The 23975-nt window shown below is 36.3% G+C and overlaps 2 protein-coding genes across 5 annotated transcripts in view; both read right to left on the bottom strand.

Annotated features, from left to right (window-relative positions):
• Positions 1-1973: 1973 nt before the first annotated feature.
• Positions 1974-23975, bottom strand: part of LOC137723662 (cyclic nucleotide-gated ion channel 1-like) — a 42564-nt gene continuing 20562 nt past the window's right edge. Inside the window, exons 2-9 of one of the 2 annotated variants that reach the window (XM_088692641.1) lie at positions 6927-7047; positions 6394-6772; positions 4277-4335; positions 3909-4139; positions 3533-3816; positions 3251-3362; positions 2886-3134; positions 1974-2603 (exon numbers count right to left, since the gene is read on the bottom strand). In XM_088692641.1, the coding sequence (XP_088548767.1) occupies positions 2166-2603; positions 2886-3134; positions 3251-3362; positions 3533-3816; positions 3909-4139; positions 4277-4312 (1350 nt within the window). In that variant the 5' untranslated portion in view covers positions 4313-4335; positions 6394-6772; positions 6927-7047 and the 3' untranslated portion in view covers positions 1974-2165. Of the gene's footprint in view, positions 2604-2885; positions 3135-3250; positions 3363-3532; positions 3817-3908; positions 4140-4276; positions 4665-4814; positions 5183-6393; positions 6773-6926; positions 7048-23975 lie in introns of those variants that run through there. The other variant, XM_068462861.2, reaches the window with a different exon arrangement.
• LOC148697542 (pectin acetylesterase 5-like) lies at positions 11018-23609 on the bottom strand. 3 transcript variants are annotated; one of them, XM_088692644.1, is made up of 12 exons: positions 23307-23609; positions 23121-23203; positions 22846-22975; positions 22640-22719; positions 22453-22542; positions 22023-22147; positions 21532-21592; positions 21151-21204; positions 20956-21033; positions 20769-20874; positions 20048-20193; positions 11018-11433 (listed from the first exon to the last, which is right to left on the bottom strand). In XM_088692644.1, the coding sequence occupies exons 1-12, from the start codon at positions 23545-23547 to the stop codon at positions 11311-11313; spliced, it is 1317 nt and encodes a 438-aa protein (XP_088548770.1). In that variant the 5' UTR covers positions 23548-23609; the 3' UTR covers positions 11018-11310. The 3 variants fall into 3 exon arrangements, with proteins under 3 accessions (XP_088548770.1, XP_088548769.1, XP_088548768.1); XM_088692643.1 differs by lacking the exon at positions 11018-11433 and adding an exon at positions 18782-19208; XM_088692642.1 differs by lacking the exon at positions 11018-11433 and adding an exon at positions 19247-19952.

Here is a 23975-nt window from a genome sequence, read left to right as displayed (position 1 = left end):
AAATGCATTTCGGTACTTCAATCTAAAAATCCTCATTCTATTTTGGAAATTGAAATAATAGTTTATGGATGATATTAAAACCAAACAGTATCCTTAAGATGGAAAATGCAGGCCTTTCAATATCTTCTAACCAATAAACCTAACCACAAATTGTTCCTCTTCTTCATTCGATTTCCAATTGGCGCCCACAATCCTAAATCCAAAACACAACAGGGCAGCAGGGCTAGTGTATATCATTTTTTTTTAATAGACTTTCATAAACTTTTCATAGGTAAAAATTTTAAGGAAGCTTTAATAAAAACGGATTAGACCAAGATTATTTTAATAAAAAATCATCCTATAATTTTATTTAATAAAAGCATTTCAAAATTAATCATAACGATAAAAACTCCAAATTCTACACGGACTAGATTATAGAGCCCAACATAAATAAAATTAAGTTTTTAAAATTACTGCAGCAGAAAGAAATCCCAGCCCTTAGCAGAAAGAAAACCCAGCCCTTAGTTAATTTTGTTTAATAAAAATCAGTTAAATAAAATTAAAACAGAAAAATAATGTAAATCTTAATGAAATATTTTTGGTACTGTTCATTTTTAACATTAAAGACATTTTCATATTAAAAAGTCATTCATAATACTATTTATTTATAACATTTTTTATTATTTTAATTAAAACTAAAACTCTTGAGAATTTTAGTTAGTTTCGTAAAAATAATAGCAAAAAACTTGATGAAGGCTTAAATATCCCCAGCGACCGATTCCCACCCCCAACGGTGACTCAGTTTCGATCTACAACGACGACGAGGATCTCAGCTTCCTCGAGGACGCCACCGACCAAAGCGCCGCCGCGTCGAACCAACCAGATCCGGACCAATACGACGACGATTTGGGAACTTCTCCGATGTCGACGACAACGGGTACAGGAGAAGATGGCAGCCCAAGACTCCTGGCTGGGTTGATGTTAGTTCAAATGATGGGTTGTTGGCCAAGTGCACCAACGATGAATCCAATAGGCAACGGAGCCAAAATCGATCAAAACCCATAAAAATTCACTACCCATCAACAAAAAAACCAATCAAACCCCAACAAAAACAATTAAATTCACAAATTTTATCTCAGCTAAAAGGATCCTCACCAAAAGGATCCGGAGAGGATCCTGTTGGCTTGCACAGGCCCCATATCGACAGAAAGGGAGAAAATGCAGGATTGGCACTGGCCTGCTCACGTCCCCAAATCGAATCCACTGGCGTCGACGAAGACCCATCGACTCGGCCACCACCGGCCATGGCTGCGATCTTAGCTCGGAAATTTCTCCAGGCTCTCCGCGTCAGACAGCTCGTGAGTTTATCCTCTGCCCTAACCCGCCTTTTCTTATCCTCCGTTTGGATTCCGATAAAATCCGGAAAAATTGAATTCCAAGTTTGAATTTGGTTGTTACCGGTGAATATTTCGAATCAGCTAGCCCACGCTGCATAGCAACAAATTACAGGACCACAGCGCTTTCTTTTTCTTTATGTGTAGAAATTTAGATTAGAAAGCTGGTTTTAACGGACTATAATTAGGGAATTTGATCGATATTGTGGATAAATTTTCGTGTTGATGTGTTGTTAGTTGGCACTTATGAGCTTGTTTAGTAATTGCTTTATGTTTCTCATCTGATCAGATGTTTCTGACTTTGGCATTTGCATTGTATGTAGCTATATTTTTGGATTCCTGTTTGAATCTGTTCAATGCAAGTAGGAAAGGAAACGGACTCTTTCTCGTTCGATTCCATGATTGGTATTACTTGGAGTGATTGAATTTGGATCCTATTTAGCAAAAAAAAACATAGTGATGAATTATTATAGGACCAATCTTTGGTTAGGAAGTTCCTCTAGACCTGCCCTCAGACGAATTGCAACTTAGTTTTGTATTGGTCGAGAGTCGACAGTATTAGTCAATTTCTCAATGGAACTGTTGAGGGGAGTCTTTGGATTGCTGCTTAAACCTTCATTACGACTGTAACAGCCATTGAAACTCACCTAAAGAGCTTTCTCTATTACAATTGTGGTACAATTGAACCTGACAGGTATTCTTGTGTTTTGCTAATGTTGAGGAAAGTAGATGACGTTTAAATTCTTTAAATTTGAAAAATAGCTGAATATATAAAAATTTTGAATTAAAAATTTAGTTACTAGTTATTTCCACCGTAGTAACAACCTCTGTGTTGAAAATTTGTATTAATCTGGCAGCCCTGATTGCAAAGACTTCAACTTTTTCGTGGGACTTGACGGTTTGGTCTGAGATGGGTAAGCCGGAAAATTGGGACTTGACGGTTTGGCCTGAGATAGGTAAGCCGGAAAATGGGGTAGATGTCGCCGCCCAACCTATAAGTTCTTCTCCATAAACATCACCTTTCTCAAGATATGCAGTGCTTGACGAGCCACTTTCGCCACCAGTAGTTCCAGTCTTGTAAGCAAGTGCAATGCCCTGCGTGATGAAGAGCATCCTATCTAGTGGCTCCCCCTCTCGAATAATATAGGTACCATCAGCATAGCTAACTGGCTCAAGATCCTTCATGATTGCATCCAACACTTGTCTGTCCTTGTTTTCAAGCCCTGGCAACTGGGGTTAATTCATACATGTAATTAGAAACTTAAGACTACATCGATAAGATCCAATAAGCAACATCATTTTACTAAGACGGATGATAATCAACTGTTTAAAAGTAGACTCACGAAAGCACGCCTAAAGAACTCAAAGAGGAGTTCATGCTCCTATCTATACAATAGCTTGAATTCGATAACTAGATTATTCAAAAAACCATCTACTGCCACAGGTTTATAGAGCACTAAATAGAGCTATGCATATGGAGAAATTGACAGAGATGGGACATTAGGAATTTACTTTCGTTAGTGTAGCCAAGAAGAGATGGCACTTCAAACGTCTCTGAAGTTCCCGAGGAAGTAACGAGAAGATATTCTCTGCAGCAAGACCTTCGTCCTCTTCAAGTGCTTCTCTTACCAATCGCCAAAATGCATATTCTACCACCACATTTTCAAGACCATATTCAGATACCATGAAATGTATTCGTGGAAATATGACTTGCATCCGCTGCCTAATCTGAGATGTTCTGGTAATTGCCTGCATAAATGTCTACACCACAACATGGAGGTTTGAAATTGAGTTTATTAAATCCTGAAATTTACATGCATTTATGTAGAAACTACTCAAAAGAAAACCAGATATAAAAAATATAATTCATCACCGACTTGCACATGTCCAAGCAGATTGATGAATAGTAGCAGGCCACTGATCGAAATAGAAATTACAAAGACGCTTTCCCATGCATTGGTACTAGAGTTGAGGTTTGAAGCAAAAGAATTGCAGAATTCATTGGAGCAATATATTAAAACAATATTTGAAAAGGGACAACTCATTGGACGGCTTGCGTGACTGAATCTTGATAGTTAAACGTCGGCACATCCCATGCACTGGTGTATTCGTGTGAATGATGCAATATCTAAGAATAAAAATACTTATGTAGGACAAACCTCAAATTTCGTAAGCCCCACGACAAACACATGAAGAGTTTTTGAGGAAAATCTGTTGTTCCCACTATGCCAGACTGAAGACTGTCAACGAATATGCCAAAATCGTATGCCATTGGATTTGGTGGATTTGTTGGACATAAATCATTTAGAAGTGTGATGTTTCTGAACAGAGTATTATCACATTGTAAAGAACTTAAGTTGCATCCATTTTCACTTCGACAAGTAGAGATCCAACAATCTATCTCTCGCTGAACAGAAAAAATGTACCAAAATGCCCCGAGTACCTAACAAACCAAGAAAAACATTTGTAGCTCAACGATATTTACAAGCAACTTAGGGAGCAATTAAAATAAACTAAGATAAGACAATAACTTACATGACTAGCAAGGATGTACATGATGAAATTTGATAAACCTGGAATCCATAATTTCTTTTCCTTAGCAAGTTCTGTGCTACGTTCACGGGTATCCTTGTCAAAGTCTTTACATACTCTGTACATTGGATAAGCTCGTGGAACATATTGCAATAGAATGAGTGAGTTCAAAAACTTCATTCTATTCAAAGATCTTGAGTTCCTCGTTTTTGGAAGGAAAATTAGAATTACGATCTGTACACAAATGCAAACCAATAGCTAAACTTAAAGTGTTGTGTGACAGAATCAGCAAAATCAAATTATCCTAATTCCTAATATATGACTTAAGAGATTACGAAAAATAATTTACCCCATAAAAGTAATTGGCTTACTTGTGGAATAGGAAGAACAGCTAAAATGTTATACATTCGGGATTCGGGTATGACGTCATCTAGGAGACCTACCAGAATGTACGATGTGCACGTGCACCAGGTAGGCAGCACATGACGGAGGAGGTTAAGTAGAAAAGGGAGATCGGTAAATGATCGCAAAACAATAGCTATAATCTTTAAGTTATCGTCTAACGCGAGACACTTGATATTTTCATTGATGATGGGAACGTACAAGAACAAAGTGTCCAGAAGGATAGGGCCGATCAAAATTGCAATCGCAATAAATTCAGCAAATTCTTCCAATAGTTTGGACCAGTTTGATCTATCTCCTCCATCTCTCTTGCCATACTTCCCTTTTGCAAGCTTTATAATTTCATCACCTGAAATCCTGAACAATTAATACACAAGAATTAAACATGAAAAATAAAATCCTATTTGGAATAACCATATTGATCTGATGCAAAAATCCTTTGTTTTAATTTTAAAAGGAAAAAAAAAATGGAAAAACCTGTTAGAGATATTAAAAAAAATATGATACCATGTAGGGTTGTTTGACTCGTCATCTGAGGGCTATGTTTTGAGTGGGTTCATCCATCATAACTTAAGCTTACTAAGTTATGATGCGTACAAGATTCTCTGAACTCTGAATGATCTTGAATGAGGAGCTTATTGAAATTACGACAGAGTACATATGTTAACTACAACCGCTACAAGATGGAGTATAAGTAGGCTAGGGGTTGAATGGACAAATTAAGAAGCTAGTTTGCTATGGTTTTGGAAATATGCAAATGAAGATATCATGCAGCAAATCCAACTGAAATTTAAGATCAAGCATATATGGCTTTTAGGCAAGTCGTTAGATTTATAATGGTCAATGGGGTCTTGGTCGTTTCCCAATTACGTACCTTTTCCCATGTGTAATTGTGCTCAACAACCAGAGAAATACATAGGGCCACTTGCCAACTGTCCCGGACAGTGGATGAAATGCGAATGGGGTCTTGTCACTTAATTTCTTATTTATTTCGCATGGAATGGTTGCTTCAGCCGAACTATAAATTTTTGGATTCCAAGTGACGAGTTAAGGTCAAATTGGATTTATGGTATCCGCTGCCAAATCTGACTGGCAATATAAATTGGATTTATGGTATCCGCTTCCAAGTGACGAGCAATATTTTAGAACAATATTTGAAAAGGGACAACTCATTGGACGGCTTGCGTGACTGAATCTTGATAGTTAAACGTCGGCACATCCCATGCACTGGTGTATTCGTGTGAATGATGCAATATCTAAGAATAAAAATACTTATGTAGGACAAACCTCAAATTTCGTAAGCCCCACGACAAACACATCAAGAGTTTTTGAGGAAAATCTGTTGTTCCCACTATGCCAGACTGAAGACTGTCAACGAATATGCCAAAATCGTATGTCATTAGATTTGGTGGATTTGTTGGACATAAATCATTTAGAAGTGTGACGTTTTTGAACGGAGTATTATCACATTGTAAAGTACTTAAGTTGCATCTATTTTCACTTCGACAAGTAGAGATCCAACAATCTATCTCTCGCTGAACAGAAAAAAAGTATCAAAATGCCCCGAGTACCTAACAAACCAAGAACAACATTTGTAGCTCAACGATATTTACAAGCAACTTAGGGAGCAGTTAAAATAAACTAAGATAAGACAATAACTTACATGACTAGCAAGGATGTACATGATGAAATTTAATAAACCTGGAAACCATAATTTCTTTTCCTTAGCAAGTTTTGTGCTACGGTCACGGGCACGCTTGTTAAAGTCTTTACATACTATGTACATTGGATAAGCTCGTGGAACATATTGCAATAGAATGAGTGAGTTCAAAAACTTCATTCTATTCAAAGATCTTGAGTTCCTCGTTTTTGGAAGGAAAATTAAAATTACGATTTGTACACAAATGCAAACCAATAGCTAAACTTAAAGTGTTGTGTGACAGAATCAGGCAAAATCAAATTATCCTAATTCCTAATATATGACTTAAGAGATTACGAAAAATAATTTACCTCAGAAAAGTAACTGGCTTACTTGTGGAATAGGGAGAACAGCTAAAATGCTTTGTATTGGGGATTTGTGTAGTACGAAAAGCTTAGCAGCAGTTCGGAGATCTTCCATAAAGCTCAATTTGAAACACGTACGCAGCACAAGATAGATGATTTGAAGTAGATAAGCGAGATCTGTAAATACTCTCAAAACAATAGCTATTTTTTTTAATTTTTCGTCCAACACGAGACACTTGATATTTTCATTGATGATGGGAACGTACAAGAACAAAGGGTCCACAAGCATCGGGCCAAAATAAATTATGGTGACGAGCAAACTTCCTATCCCAGACCATATAGATTGTATAGCACGTTGTATTGAATTTCTATCGCATTGTATTGACCACGTTGATCTATTTCCTCCATCTCTCTTGCCATACTTCCCTTTTGCAAACTCTAAAATTTTTTCACGTGACAAGCTGAAAAATTAATACACAAGAATTAAACATGAAATTCATTTATTCGATTTGTTTATTCCTATTTCGAACAACCATAATGATCTAATGCAAAAATCCTTTGTTTTAATTTTAATAGAAAACTAAAATATGTTAGATATTAAAAGAAATATGAAACCTTGCAAGGTCGATTGAACTGTCATCAGAGCTCTCTGTTTGTGGAACTGACTCATCGGATTTCCTCATAACTTAAGTTTACTAAGTTACGATGCGTAGAAGATCTTCTGAGCTATCAAAGACTCGAATGAGGAGCTTCTTGAAGTTACAACAAAGTACATATGTTAACTACAACCACTTCATGATGGAGAATAAGTAGGCTAGGAGTTGAATGGACAAGTTAAGGGGTCGGATCCTAGTAGAGTGAACTAGAAGTGTGATAACCCATATTTGCGTTTTAATTATTTGACTCAACTACATGACATCGTCATTGTTTTTTGTAGAAAGATAAATGATGAAACTATGAACTAAGGATTTTTTTTTTCTTATTTATTTTCTCCTAGTGATTTAATTTTTCCAAAATTTTTTTTTTTACTGATTTTAGTAGTCGCATGCATATTGTTTTCTCTTTATTTCTATTCTTTTCTTTTCCACTTATTCACTTTACCAAGGAAAGAACAGAATTTCTTGTCAACAATATTTAATTATTTGATTGTTTTTCGTCAAGAAATAAATGAAAGAAAAAGAAAAGGGAGAGGTGGGATGCTCTACAAGGAACGGGAAAAACTGGTGGGAGAAAGAAACTTGATCGTTATACTTTAAAAAAAGTAAAAAGGAAAAAGAAAAAGAAAAAGAAAAAGAAAAGAGAAAGGTAGAGTACTCTACAAGGATTGATCGTTATACTTTAAAAAAAGTAAAAAGGAAAAAGAACAAGAAAAAGAACTGAAGACTGAAGACTGTCAACGAATATGCCAAAATCGTATGCCATTGGATTTGGTGGATTTGTTGGACATAAATCATTTAGAAATGTGACATTTTTGAACGGAGTATTATCACATTGTAAAATACTTAAGTTGCATCCATTTTCACTTCGACAAGTAGAGATCCAACAATCTATCTCTCGTTGAACAGAAAAAAAGTATCAAAATGCCCCGAGTACCTAACAAACCAAGAACAACATTTGTAGCTCAACGATATTTACAAGCAACTTAGGGAGCAGTTAAAATAAACTAAGATAAGACAATAACTTACATGACTAGCAAGGATGTACATGATGAAATTTAATAAACCTGAAAACCATAATTTCTCTTCCGTAGCAAGTTTTGTGCTACGTTCACGGGTATTCTTGTTATACTGCTTACATCATACGTACATTGGATAAGCTCGTGGAACATATTGCAATAGAATAAAAGAGTTCAAAAACTTAATTCTATTCAAAGATCTTGAGTTCCTCATTTTTGGAAGGAAAATTAGAATTACAACCTATACACAAATGCAAACCAATAGCTAAACTTAAAAGAGTTGTGTGACTGAATCGGCAAAATCAAATTATCCTAATTCCTCATATATGACTTAATAGATTACGAAAAATAATTTACCCCATAAAAGTAATTGGCTTACTTGTGGAATAGGAAGAACAGCTAAAATGTTATGCATTCGGGATTGGGGTATGACGCGATCTAGGAGATCTTCCGGAAAGTACGATGTGCACCAGGTAGGCAGCACATAACGGAGGAGGTTAAGTAGAAAAGGGAGATCTGTAAATGATCGCAAAACAATAGCTATAATCTTTAATTTATCGTCTAACGCGAGACACTTGATATTTTCATTGATGATGGGAACGTACAAGAACAAAGGGTCCACAAGCATCAGGCCAAAATAAATCATGATGACGAACAAACATCGTATCCCAAACCATATAGAATGTATAGCACGTTGTATTGAATTTCTATCGCGTTGTATTGGCCCCGTTGATCTATTTCCTCCATCTCTCTTGCCATACTTCCCTTTTGCAAGCTCTAAAATTTTTTCACCTGACAAGCTGAAAAATTAATACACAAGAATTAAACATGAAATTCATTTATTCGATTTGTTTATTCCTATTTCGAACAACCATAATGATCTGATGCAAAAATCCTTTGTTATAATTTTAAAAGAAAACTAAAATATGTTAGATATTAAAAGAAATATGAAACCTTGCAAGGTCGATTGAACTGTCATCGGAGCTCTTCGTTAGTGGAACTGGCTCATCGGATTTCCTCATAACTTAAGTTTACTAAGTTACGATGCGTAGAAGATCCTCTTAGCTATCAAAGACTCGAATGAGGAGCTTCTTGAAGTTACAACAAAGTACATATGCTAACTACAACCACTTCATGATGGAGAATAAGTAGGCTAGGAGTTGAATGGACAAGTTAAGGGGTCGGATCCTAGAAGAGTGAACTAGAAGTGTGATAACCCATATTTGCGTTTTAATTATTTGACTCAACTACATGACATCGTCATTGTTTTTTGTAGAAAGATAAATGATGAAACTATGAACTAAGGATTTTTTTTTTCTTATTTATTTTCCCCTAGTGGTTTAATTTTTCCAAAAAATATTTTTTTTACTGATTTTAGTAGTCGCGTGCATATTGTTTTCTCTTTATTTCTATTCTTTTTTTTTTTCCCACTTATTCACTTTACCAAGGAAAGAACAGAAGTTCTTGTCAACAATATTTAATTATTTGATTTTTTTCGTCAAGAAATAAATGAAAGAAAAAGAAAAGGGAGAGGTGGGATGCTCTACAAGGAACGGGAAAAACTGCTGGGAGAAAGAAACTTGATCTTTATACTTTAAAAAAAAAGGAAAAAGGAAAAAGAAAAAGAAAAGAGAAAGGTAGAGTACTCTACAAGGAACGGAAAAAACTGGAGGGAGAAAGAAAAAAGAAAAGAAAGGAAGGATAGCCAAGGAGTAAGCTACACTTAATAGAGGTAAGGTCCATTAACACATTGTGGATCACATTTTTATTAGATAGATAATACAAATGATGATACAAATAGATGATACAAATTTATGTTAGCATTTGTACTGTATTTTCTACTGTCTTCTAGTGTGGATCTTTTCCAAAATATCTTTCCCATGTGAGAAAATGATGCCCATCGGCACTCTGCGAACCTGAAATGGTGTAAGAGGTATCGTAACAATGAAACCCCTTGTAATCGTACGTAATTGATGAAAGTGAGGGTTTTTATTAGCTACGATGTCTCTTGACAACATTTGAGGTGAGGAAGATGTTGATGCATTGTAACACAATTTTGTAGATGGGAAAGACATTTTGGACAAGACATATTGCACCGTTTTGTGTGTCGGAAGTCAGATCAAATGAAAGAATTGGATTCCCAGATTCTTCAAAACTCTTTCATAAAGTAACTACTACAATGTTTTCCAATGGATGTTTGAAATCCCTCTTTGCTCCTTAATAGTCATTTTGACCTAATTTGCGTATGAAATAAACTGTTTGTTACATTTTTACCTCCACTTTCAAATTCTACTCAAATCTGTTAAATTTGATGATGTAGCACATGTGAGGTTCACTTTGAGAGACAAAAATTTGTACCACTATGCTTGCCTATAGATGTTCTAAGCACCAATTTGCTCGTTAAAATTCATTTTAAGACCACTTATCTCTTAACATTCTTGTGTCTCACTTTACCCTTCACCTTCAAATTGTATAGTAGATTTATTAAATTTGATGATGTGGTGCGTTGAGGTTCACTTTTTTGCTAAAATGTGGCCATGAGGAGGTCTTCTATTCGGCACCCAGAACTAGAAACATGTTAGAGGGGTTGGAACCAAAGAGTGGGCCAAGGTTAGCATGACAAATCAGGAGATGGGGCAGGATGTGTCTTATGTGTATGGATCCGCACGGACACGTGGTCCGTTGCTGGACCCAGAATTTCTCACACAAGACGTTAGCAAATTCAACATATTTTTGACAGACTTAACAGTGGGAGGCAAAGCAAGACGTTAAAAATAAAATTCAGAAGCAATACAGGATAAAATGACCTCAAGATGTAAACGGATCCAAACTACAAATTGCATATGAAGTTCTTCAAATTCTCAAGACATCCAATAAAATTTGAACGATTCATCTGTTTCCTTTGTAGTTGGCAACCAATTAAATGAAGAGATACTCTGTAAAGCCAGGCATCTTCCTCACGGGCAATTGAACGTTAAAAACTTTGGTTCCCCACCCGTAGAGAAACAGAAATATAAACTTTGGGGAAAAATAATCAAAGGATATAATCATAAAATTGCAACGAAAAAAATAGTTACTACTAACGCAAGCATGAGAATCCAGAAAGCAAGTTTAAGAAGTATCACTACTACATTGAAGGAAAACATTTCATCTGGTTGATATGGAAATTAGAGGATGTGTTTCTTCTCTATGTAAACATGTGAAAATGCAATATCAATGCATAAACCGTTTTTTCTTTTCGTTTTCCCTTTTTCTGCTACACACCTTCATTGTCAATTTCTACAGATGGGCCTACCAGTAAGTTGGAAGCGTTCTTGAGTTCAATCAACCTCGTGAGAAAGCAGTGAAATTCATATGATAGCAGGTGGGATTGCATGGGAATGGACAGTCAATTTGCTTTACTGCATTTCGACCAAAGTACCAGTCGCCCACAGACTCTGCAATTGTCTTCCAAAGTTCAAACCAGTCAGATAACAAGTTCAGTATGAAAAATGACAGAAAACCATTTGTTTTCAAACAAAAAAGATTAGCATATTTTGATGCCGTAATGCCAAACTCGTGGTATTCAGGCACTCAGTTGCACATGCATATATTTCGAAAACCTCGAGGAAAGTGAGCAAACAAGCAACAAGGGGAGGAAGATCATTAAACTTTCATCTTGTCTCCAGTCTCCGTATTTTCGTTGCTAAATCTTTTTTCTGGAAAGCAAAGTACACAAGATATCCACGGCATACATGTTTACATCAAAAGAACAATTACTAAACTGAAAGCACAAAGAACATTATACTAAAAAGTGTTTCTCTCCTCCTCTAAGTAAAAAACTTGTAACATGATGGCAAGTATAAACTGCTATTCTATTTTCTTCACACCTTGTCTCTATTTTCTTTTCGGGTTTGATAGACACCTCCTACTCAAATGTCTACAGGGAGAGGAGCATAAACAATAAGGGAAGATTTCCGCCAGGAATAAAGATCTAAAGTTGGGAATAGTCCACTAGAAAGTTCGAAGTTTTCTTGAGTTCAATAAAAAAAGGTCATAGAGCAGTGAGCTTTATATGATAGCAGGTGGGACGATTTGGATCCTCTCTGAGCTGAGCTGAAGGGGAGAATCCTCCTGATCAAGCAATGTGGGTCCTTGAATTTTCATCCAACAGTTATAATTAATATAACTTTAAAAGAACCCCTATGTTTGTAGCTGTTGAATAAAAATCGAACGGCCCACACTGCTTGATCAAGAGAATCCTCTCCTTGGGCTTAGGAGAGGATCGAAATCCCAGGTGGGATGGCATGGAAATGGGCAGTCAGTTTGCTTTACCACATTCCAACTAAAGTACCAATCATCCAGACTACGCAATTGTCTATGAAACTTCAAATCAGTCAGAAAAGTAGTTTAAAAATGACAGAACCATTTGTTTTCCAATAAAGGAATGAGATGATGAAAATTTCCACACCTTATTGTTTATTCGTAGAGAAGTGGGTGAATGACATGTCTCGGTTATCCATGTCTAGCAATGAATATAACATGAATTTATAAACATTCCTCATTCCGTATGTTTTTGGAATTCAATCAGTACTTTCAGCATAGAATCACAGAAACCTATATGAAATAAGTTGATACGTTAATCTGCCACAATATCTGTTTACAATTACACTTCATAATAGAACGAATTGCAATGACCTATCTGTGGACCCTATTTTTCGATTGACAAGAAGCCTGAAGCTACAAAATACATGCAAGATGAACCAATACTTATAGTCCCCTAGTTTGACAATGTACATCTGTGAAGTTGGCACTAGTAATGCCCACTCTTGCAACTTGAACGGTAAAAAATCCTGGTTTATGGCCCACAAACTCTAGGATTCTTAGGGTAACATTTTTCATAGGATATTTTAAATGCAATGCGATGAGAAGAACCAAACCTCCTGCTCATCACAGCATGCAGTGTGCAAATATGCTGGTTTATAATCCACAAAAATCTATAGATGGTTACGATCAACCACTTGAATTAAGAATTATCAGATCATTGGGACAGTAGCGCATGAAGAGTGGGCCGCAAGCATGCTTAGCTACATAGAGTCGGGCCAGCATTAGGTGTATGTGGTTTTCCTGGACAGTCAGGCAATATATAATTTGGTCTTCTCAAATTTAATCACCATGTACTATTTCAAGCTGGTTGGGATTGCAATTGTGAATGTTCAGTTTACACTTTTTCCAATAGCCACGTGGATCTGCTGCTTCTGGTATCAAGATATGTTGTACCTAATGTCATAAAATTAGGAAATGAGAGAAGAATGCAAATCAATTTCTGATAACAAGTAAATGAAGCTTGGGTTTTGAAGTAAATTACCTGCCAAAAATCATAAGCTGGGTTTTGAAGGAAATGTAGGAAACAGAAAATGGCTCAAAACTTTCCCTCTTATTTCTTTATGAATTCACTATCCCAAGCACAGAGGATGCACTAGGGAAGAAAAAAGGGAAAAGCATTATACACGTAAAACAATTTTTTTTTTAAAAAAAAATCCTATTCTAACTTGATAGGAAGAATTTCGAACATTTTAGAAAAATGCGGTATGTAGGTGTTCCGTTTTGATAGGTCTCATATCCTGACGTATGGATAAAGGAGCATGATCAAACACTTCCATGGAATATGGAACACCATCATTTTATGAAATATATGATTTAGAGATATTATATGATCCTGGAAGCGTACACAAGGAAATATGATCCTTGTATAATCCTAGAAAGATTTCATCTTGAACAGGTTCACTAAAAGATGTAGGTGCCGAAGGCACCATGTTGGTCCAAAAATTAAGGCTCAAGTAATGAGCCACAACCTAAATTTGGGGGAGTGGAGCTAGAATAAAGGAGCATGATCAAACACTTCCATGGAATATGGAACATGGAGAAATAGAGGGAAAGTGGAACTATGATCTGTTTGTAGTCGATATAAAATGAGACTGGTTAGGAATTTCCTCTAGATCTGCACTCAGATGAATTGCAACGTAGTTTTGTATTTGTCAAGAGTCAATAGTATGAATCAATTTGTCACTGGAATTGTCGAGGGGAGTCTTTGAATTGCTGCATAATCGTTCATTATGACTGTAACAGCCATTGGAACTCACATAAAGAGCTTTCTCTAGTACAATACATGTTCTTATTTGACATATTTTGGGTAGAATTAGAAAGACTTGAGTTGGTAAAAATGTTTCGGAATTAGGCTCACATGCATCGTATTGGATCACTAATACAGGTTGATGCAAGCTAAAATTTTAAGCTTCATGTAGTAATGCTTCGGAATTAATCCCAGTTTTTCATATTCTATATACTAAACACAAAAGTATTGCAATATCTTCCGGATAAAGCAAAAATAAACAATTAGGAGAAGGTATGTCAATAAACTCATGTGTGAACGACGGGATCATGGTGCAAACCAAGTAGATAAGATTGTAATGTGTATATGCTTAGTTGCCTCATGAGAAAATTTATAGACTAGACAAACTAAGTAGGCACAATTTATCGAATTCTAATTTTTCTTTTGTTTGGTGTCGAGCAAAAGAAAAGTAAATTGTATTGAACACATCCATTCACTTATATGTAGGGAACGTTTTCCACTTGGGTGAATATATGGGTTTGTCTACTCATTTTTGGAGTATGAAACTGCCCGTGTAGCTAGGCAAACTTACTCCGTTGCATAATTCAAAACTTGTGGTTGTGAACACGAAAGTTTCTTTGAAACAAGAAACCAGAATAACGTGTACAAAATAATATTTTTGTGTTTATGATTTTGGGGTTACGATCTCTCTCAAATTTGGTCCTCTGATTCTATCTTCGTAGGGTGTAGGTTTGTGGATGAGTTGTTGATCCAAAGAGCCGTCGGGGCTTGATCTAAGGATGAACAGTTGATGAACGGATCTTCAAGGGGCGTTGGGCTTAATCTTGAAGAATGGGTGTATGGATTTCTTCAAGGGCTTTTGGGCTTGATCTTGAAGGTTGATGGATGAGCAGATCTTCAAGGGCTTTTGGGCTTAGTCTTGAAGAACGATTGGATGTGTGGATTTGTGCTGTTGATCCAAGGGGCCGTTGGGGCTTGATCTTAGGATGAACGATGAACACTTTCTTCAAGGGCCGTCGGGGCTTGATCTTGAATAATGGTTGTGTGGATTTCTTCAAGGGCTTTTGGGCTTGATCTTGAAGGTTGATGGATGAGCGGATCTTCAAGGGCTTTTTGGGCTTAATCTTGAAGAACGATTGGATGTGTGGATTTGTTGAGGTTGTTGATCCAAAGGGCCGTTGGGGGCTTATGCTTAGGATGAACGGATGAACACTTTCTTCAAGGGCCGTCGGGGCTTGATCTTGAAAGAGGATTTAACGAAGAACGAAGAGAGCTTTCTTGATCCTTCGGAATTCTTGGGAATTTGGATGGTTGGAAGCTTTGGAGTTTCAAAGCTTCAAGAATTTGGGGAATTCTCTTCTAATTTTGGAGTAAAGAAATGTATTTGTGAATTCCTTGATGCTTGATACCTTGATGGAGAAGCCTATTTATAGGCTTTGAGAATGAATCACCACCACAAAATATTTTTTTCCTTTCCAAGCACCATTGCCTAATTTTCCCACTTAATGCAATATTGAAATTGAAGTGGTGTAACTTATGGCCTAATTTCCCACTTAATACCATTTTAAACTTGAAGTGGTCTAACTTATGGCCTAATTTCCCACTTAATGCAATATTGAAATTGAAGTGGTGTAACTTATGGCCTAATTTCCCACTTAATACCATTTTAAACTTGAAATGTGTATGCTTTGTCATTGCCCAAATGAGAAAAACTTGCTTTGATCCGTAATGGATTGAAGTGTGTTTGCCTTGTCATTGCCCAACATGAGAAGAAAAACTTGTTTTGATCCTCAATGGATTGAAATGTACTTGTCTTGTCATTACCCAAAATGAGAAGAAAAACTTGTTTAATCCTTCAAGGGTATTTCTTCCTATTTTGTTGAGTCACACGCCATGTGTACAATTTGTACAACACGTGGCGTATGCCATGTATGCCTTGACACGTCAAAACTTTAATGCATTGGTGAACATTTGTTTTACTGAAATTTCGATGTCTACAGTGGTATTTAAGAAGTTAAAAGAAATCGAAAGCGTAGTATCAAATGTTGTGGTGGTTGTAAACCCCTCAGATGATGTCGGAACCGTTGACTTTTCTTGAGGAGTACATCCTCATTTTATATACATTCATCATACCATTTTCACGGAGTTGCAATTTCTCGTAAAGGGTGATTTGGAGAAGTATTTCATCTTAAGCTAATTCCTCGATACACCTTATTATTAAATTTACGTTGTGTCAAAGTGATATAGATTCATACTTGATGCCTATAAATGGATTTTACATACTAGAGAAATTGAATTAACATTGAATTGAATGCTTTGTTCAAGAGGAATGAATCCTCCTTTTACATACATTCATTACACCATTTTCAGGGAGTTGTAACTTCTATTGGGCGGTCTTATCTAAGATACATCATTGGAGCAAATGTTACTGGTGTACTGTAAAAAAAATTCATGTGCATGACGCAATATCTAAGAATAAATATACTTAAGTAGGACAAATCTCAAATTTCTTAAGCCCATGAGAAACACATCAAGAGTTTTTGAGGAAAATCTGAGGTTTCCACTATGCTAGACTGGAGAGCGTCAACGAATATGCCAAAATCGTATACCTTTGGATTTGGTGGATTTGTTGGGCAGAAATCATTTAGAAGCGTGACATTTCTGAACATAGTATTATCACATTGTAAAGTACTTAAGTCGCATCCATTTTCACTTCGACAAGCAGAGATCCAACAATCTATCTCTCGTTGAGCAGAAATAAAAATACCAAAATGCCCCGAGTACCAAACAAACGATGAACTACATTTGTAACTCAACAATATTTACCAGCAACTTATGCAGCAGTTGAAATAAACCAAGATAAGATGATTAACTTACACGGCTAGCAAGGATGTACATGATGAAATTTAGTACACCTGGAATCCATATTTTCTTGTGCTTAGCAAGTTCTTTGCTATCATCACGTGTATCCTTGTTAACCTCCATACATGTTCTGTACATTGGATAAACTCGTGCAACATATTGCAATATAATGAGTGAGTTCAACAACTTCAATCTATTCAAAGATCTTGAGTTCCTCGTCGTCGGAAGGAAAATTAGAATTACGATCTGTATACAAATGTAAACCAGTAACTAAACTTAAGTTTCGTGTGACAGAATCAGCAAAATCAAATTATCCTAATTCCTGATATGACTTGAGAGATTATGAATTGGGAATGTTGTTTGACAAAACTATTCTCAATTTAGCGGAGATTTCTCACAAAATAACCAAAATGATTGACGGTAGACAATCGCCAGAACCACTTCTTGATTGACCATGAACAATCTTAGGAACTACTTCTATCGATTTTAGATCGCAGATACCAAAGTGAGGAGTTATAACAATCTTATGAACCACTTTTGATAAAAAGCCCGTAAATTTTAATTTTTACTTTTTATTACTTGATTTTGATTGAATTGTTTATTTCGAAGATGAAGGTTACCTTTGTATTACAGCCTTACAGATGGATGTAATTATCATGATCAATGGATAATGAACATATTTTTATTAGAGGTAAGGTCCATCAACACATGTGAATCACATTTTTATTAGATAAATGATATAATGATACAAATAGATGATACAAATTTGTGTTAGCATTTGTATTGCATTGCCTACTCTCTTCTAGTGTGGATCTTTTCCAAAATATCTTTCCCATGTGAGAAAATGATGCCCATAGGCACTCTGCAAAACAAAAATGATGTAAGAGGTATCGTAACAATGAAACCCCTTATAATCGTACGTGATTGACAATATTGAGGTATTCATTAGCTAGATGTCTCTTGACAACATTTGAGGTGAGGAAGATGTTAGATGCATTGTAACGCAATTTCGTCACATGGTGAAGACATTTTGGACAATGCCAAACTAGCTAGTTTGCCTGAGGTTATGAAACATGGATATCATATTGCACCGTTTTGTGTTTCGGAAGTTCGATCAAATGAAAGGAGCCCATATTCTTCAAAACTCTTTCATAAAAGTAACTACTACAATGTTTTCCAATAGATGTTTGAAATCCCTCTTTGCTCCTTAATAGTCATTTTGACCTAATTTGCCTATGAAATTAACTGTTTGTGTTACATTTTTCCCCCCACCATCAAATTCAACTAAAATGTGTTAAATTTGATGATGTAGCACATATGATGTTCACTTTACGCGAGACAAAAATTTGTACCAAAAAATAGGCCAAGGTTAGCATGACAAATCAGGGGATGTTGTAAGAGGTGTCTTATGTGTATAGATTCACACGGAAGCGTGGTCCGTTGCCAGACCCAGAATTCTCACACAAGACGTCAGCAAATTTAACATATTTTTTTAGACTTAACAGTGGGAGGCAAAGCAAGACGTTAAAAATAAATTCAGGAGCAATTCAAGATAAAATGACTCTTAAGTGGTAAAGGGATCCAAACTACAGAATGCATATGAAGTTCTTCAAAGTCTCAAAACTCCCCAAATATTTCCTACGTAGTTTCTTCGGGGACATCCGATAAAATTCGAACGATTCGTCTATTTCCTATGTAGTTGGCAACCAATTAAATGAAGAGATACTCCGTAAAGCCAGGCATCTTCCTCACAGGCAATGCAGGTTAAAACCTTTGGTTCCCCACCCCGAGAGAAACAGAAATATAAACTTTGGGGAAAAATAATCAAAGGATATAATCATAAAATTGCATCCAAAAAAAACAGTTACTACGAACGCAAGGATGAGAATCCGGAAAGCAAGGTACAAAGCTGTTTAAGCAGTATCACTACTACATTGAAAGGCAAACATTTCATCTGATTGATAGAAATTGCAGGATGCCTTTCTTCTCTATGTAAACAAGTGAAAATGTGATATCAATGTATAAACCATTTTTTCTCTTCGTTTTCCCTTTTTATGCTACACACCTTCATTGTCAATTTCTACAGATGGACCTACCAGAAAGTTGGAAGCGTTCTTGAGTTCAATCAACCTCGTGAGAAACTAGTGAAATTCATATGATAGCAGGTGGGATTGCATGGGATTGGACAGTCAATTTGTTTTACTGCATTTCGACCAAAGTACCAGTCGCCCACAGACTCTGCTATTGTCTATCAAAGTTCAAACCAGTCAGATAACAAGTTCAGGATGAAAAATGACAGAAAACCATTTTTTTTCAAACAAAAAAGATGAGCAGATTTTGATGCCGTAATGCCAAACTCATGGTATTTAGGCACTCAGTTGCATGAACAGAAACATTTATAAGAATACAACATATATATACATATACATATACATGTATATTTCGAAAACCTCAAGGAAAGTGAGCAAACAAGCAAAGGGGAGGAAGATCCTTATACTTTCATCCTGTCTCCAGTCTCCGTATTTTCATTGCTAAATCTTTTTCTGGAAAGCAAAGTACAAAAGATATCCAGGGGATACATGTTTACATCACAAAGAACAATTACTACATTGAAAGCACATAGAACATCATATTAAAAAGTGTTTCTCTCCTCTATATAAAAAACTTGTAACATGATGGCAAGTATAAACTGTTATTCCATTTTCTTCACACCTAGTCTCTATTTTCCTTTCGTGTTTGATAGATACCTTCCTTCTTAATGTCTACAGGGATAGGAGCATAAACAATAGGGGAAGATTTCCGCCAGGAAGTAAATATTTAAAGTTGGGAATAATCCACTAGAAAGTTGGAAGTTTTCTTGAGTTCAATAAAAAAAATGACATAGAGCAGTGAGATTTATATGATAGCAGGTGGGATGGCATGGAAATGGGCAGTCAGTTTGCTTTACCGCATTCTGACTAAAGTACCAAGCACCCACAGACTCCGCAATTGTCTATGAAAGTTCAAATCGGTCAGAAAGGTAGTTTAAAAATGACACAAAACCATTTGTTTTCCAACAAGGAAATGAGATGATTAAAATTTCCACACCTTATTGTTTATTCGTGGAGAAGTGGGTGAATGCCATGTCTCGGTTATCCACGTCTGGCAATGAATATAACATGAATTTATAAACATTCCTCCTTCCGTATTTTTTTGGAATTCAGTCAGTGCTTTCAGCATAGAATCACGGAAACCTGTATGAAATAAGTTGATATGTTAATCTGCCACAATATTCTGTTTATATTTACACTTCTTTATAGAACAAATTGCAAGGACCTATCTTTGGACTCTATTTTTCGATTGACAAGAAGCCTGAAGCTAGTGAAGCTACAAAATACATGTAAGATGAACCAATACTATAATCCCCTAGTTTGACAATGTACATCTGTGAAGTTAACATGAGTAATGCCCACTGTTGCAACTTGCAACTGTAAAAGATGCTGGTTCTTGGTGCACAGACTCTAGGATTCTTAGGGTAACATTTTTCATAAATTCATAGGTTACTTTAAATGCAATGTGATGAGAAGACTCAAAACTTCCTGCTCATCACAGCATGCAGTGTGCAAATATGCTGGTTTATAGTCCACAAAAATCTATAGATGGTTACGATCAACCACCTGAATTAACAGTTATCAGATCATTGGGATGTAGCACATGAAGAGTGGGTCACAAGCATGCTTAGCTACATAGAGTCAGAACAGCATTATGTGTATGTGATTTTCCTGGACAGTCGGGCAATATATAATTTGGTTTTCTCAAATTTAATTACCATGTAGTGTTTTAAGCTGGCTGGGATTGCAATTGTGAATGTTCAGTTTACACTTTCTCCAATAGTCATGTGGATCTGCTGCTTCAGGTATCAAGATATGTTGTACCTAATGTCATAAAAATGATAAAAGAATGCAAATCAATTTCTGATAACAAGTAAATGAAGCTTGGGTTCTGAAGAAAATTACCTGCCAAAAATCATAAGCTGGGTTGACAAGAAACACTGGGGTATTAATGTGTTTAATAACTTCTTCAGGAAAGAGACACTGGTGTAGAAGTTCACAACAAAAAATGGGGGCTTTGTGTTATAAATCATAACTGAGCAGAAAAATAAGCTATAAAATTTGACTATTTGGCACCATATAGAGGAAAAGAACAACTACCTTAGCTGGTTCCATCCTTGAAAGACAATCCTTGTTCAAACTTTTTGATAAACCCTGACAGCGCAACAGAAAAATAAGCAAGAGAAAGCAATGAAGGTACAGTTTAATGACTAATGTCCTAAAGCTTCCCGTCATTAAGTGATATAGACCAAGATGAATGAAACCCTTTCTCATATATGATGTGTCAGACTCACAAAAAAGAACAAGCAGATGGATCCATATAAATTAAAAACATATCGACTAGTTTTTACATCTCATAATCAAATGGTGGATCCTGCAGATCTGACAGAATTTGATAGAATTAAGTTTCTACAAAAAACATTGAGTGATAAAAAAATATAAATATTACATAAGCTAGTAATAGTAAAGATCAAAGCTAACCTGAAGGATGGCAACATCATTATAGAAAGACCTCATCGTCCGATGCTGGAGAACATCTTCCCTGAAATGTAGGAAACAGAAAATGGCTCAAAACTTTCCCTCTTTCTCTCTCTACATCTCCTATTTCTTTATGAATTCACTATCCTGAGCACAGAGGATGCACTAGATAGGAAAAAAGGGAAAAGCATCGTACATGCAAAACAATTTAAAAAATCCTACTGTTACTTGATAGGAAAAATTTCAATCATTTTAGAAAAATGTGGTACATAGGTGTTCCATTTTGATGGGTCTCATATTCTGAGGTATGAAAATGAGAGAGTAGAATCAGGCAACACCATCATTTTATGAAATTTATGATTTAGGAGATATTATATGATCCTGGAAGCGAACACAAAGAAATATGATCCTTGTATAATCCTAGAAAGATTTCATCTTGAACAGGTTCACTAAAAGATGTAGGTGCCGAAGGCACTAGTACGCAAAAAACATACTCATCAAGGAAAAAACCTGCATCAGCAAGACATTTGACAGTTGCATCCTTAGGCAGAAGATGTCGAAAGTCATCACAATGTATAAGAGTCGCTAACCCACCAGCAGAGCATCCTGAAAGAAGGGCCTGTAAGAGTGCCACTCATACGTATTAGCAGAAATAGACCACTCATTGTAATAGTCTCGATGAGTAGCCTTCAATTAGTTCACGGTGGAAAATAATACTTTTCTTGCGGAGAATGGTATTACAATTGCTGGTCCAATCATATCATTATAATATTAATGAAACCAGCTCTTAGAACGAGAGTGAAAAAGACATCTTGTATTGTCATAATCATCGATACATGCATAGAAAATTTCTGATGTTTAAAAGCTGTGAACTGCAGTTCATATTATTCAAATAGAGCTTAACCAAAAGTAACCACGAGATACCTGTTTCACTTTTGACAAGCCAATTGACAAGAGTTCATCCATAACTGCTTCCCAGATGAGCTGGCCCCTAAAAAAAGGTCCTAATCCATTCTATGAAATAGAAGAACAGCCAATGTTAAACTAACAGCTTACATTCTTCCGTTTATAAAATTAAAACAAGGCAGCAAAATCTCCAAACACAAGGCACCTTAGGCTCATTTTCCGGGTGGCCAGCGAAGGACGCGCCATCACAGTATCTGATTTTGACCTTGTTCCAGTTAAAGAATTCTAGAGAATGCTCCAAACAATGAATTGAATCACATCAATTAGATGGCCAACAACTTAGATTGAGCTAGAATTACAAAACGAAGCGTTACGGGAATAAAAATAGCAGCCAAATAAAATCAAGCTTACCAGGATTTTGTGATGGATGAGAGCTCAAAATCCCAGAAAAGGGAACTCGACGATCCATGTAATTAGAAGACCCTAGTAGAGTACCTTTGCGCCAAGAACACGATTCAATCGAATTGCACCAACCTCCACCCTACATTTTCGATTTTTTAACCAAACCCATCACACAATTTTCCATTCTAAACATAAAAATCTACTAGCATATGCAAATTCAATGAAATTGAATGGAACAATATGTATTAGACCTGTAAAAAAAGGCACAGGGATAGAATTTTGACCTCAATGTGAAGCAGCCAATTGTTGGCGCCGGATCCGAATCCCTTCCTGAAATGGTAGCCAGGGGCAGTCCCGTCCAAACAAACTGCAAAACCAAAATTCAAACAATTAGGGCGGAGAGAGAGAGAGAGAGAGAGAGAGAGAGAGAGAGAGAGATATTGGAAAGTAGAGGGGATGCGATTGAGTACGGGCGCCTCTATCTTTGGCGTTGCGCAGCAAGGTCAAGTCAACGAAATCGAAGGCGGCGGCGTTGAGAAGAAACGGGCGGGAGATTTCGGAGTCTGGTTCGTCGCGCCAAGAGTTGGAGAGGAGAGTGAGAGCGAAGGCGATAACGGTAAATCCGACGGCGGCGATTGCCCAGTCCTTTTTGGCCCATCTTCGCCACCATAGCAGGCTGCGAAGCCTGGGATTCGCCACTGACCCCACCATCAGTTGACTGACTGCCTCCGGTGCTCTGCTCACGCAATCAAACGGCCACTGAAAAACTAACTGCCAGTTTTCATTAAGACAAGAAGCTTTATTTTGTTTTTTTTGTTTTTGGTTTTTGGTTTTTTAATTTTACTTTAATATTTTTTTTTTTTTTTTGCTTTTCTAGCAAGAAACAATGTTTTATAGAATAAATCCATAGACTGAGGCATTATTATCAACAACAAAAAAAAAAAAAAAAAAAAAAAAAAAGAAAGAAAAGGTAGGCCATTATTTTCAGACCAAAAAGAAGGGTAGCATTATTTTGAAGCAGAAAAAATGTGTTGCATACTAAAAAAAATGTTAGACTCTTAACACATGAGTGACAACTAGCCGTTAATTCACATGAGACGATTATTAATGAGCACGTAATATAACAAATAGCGCTCTTT

This window comes from Pyrus communis, chromosome 4 (assembly GCF_041283825.1).
Source record: "Pyrus communis isolate YQ-2024b chromosome 4, ASM4128382v1, whole genome shotgun sequence".
Classification (NCBI taxonomy): domain Eukaryota; kingdom Viridiplantae; phylum Streptophyta; class Magnoliopsida; order Rosales; family Rosaceae; genus Pyrus; species Pyrus communis.
The sequence above is the reverse complement of the archived record's forward strand: the minus strand, read 5'-3'. Positions and strand labels throughout refer to the sequence as shown.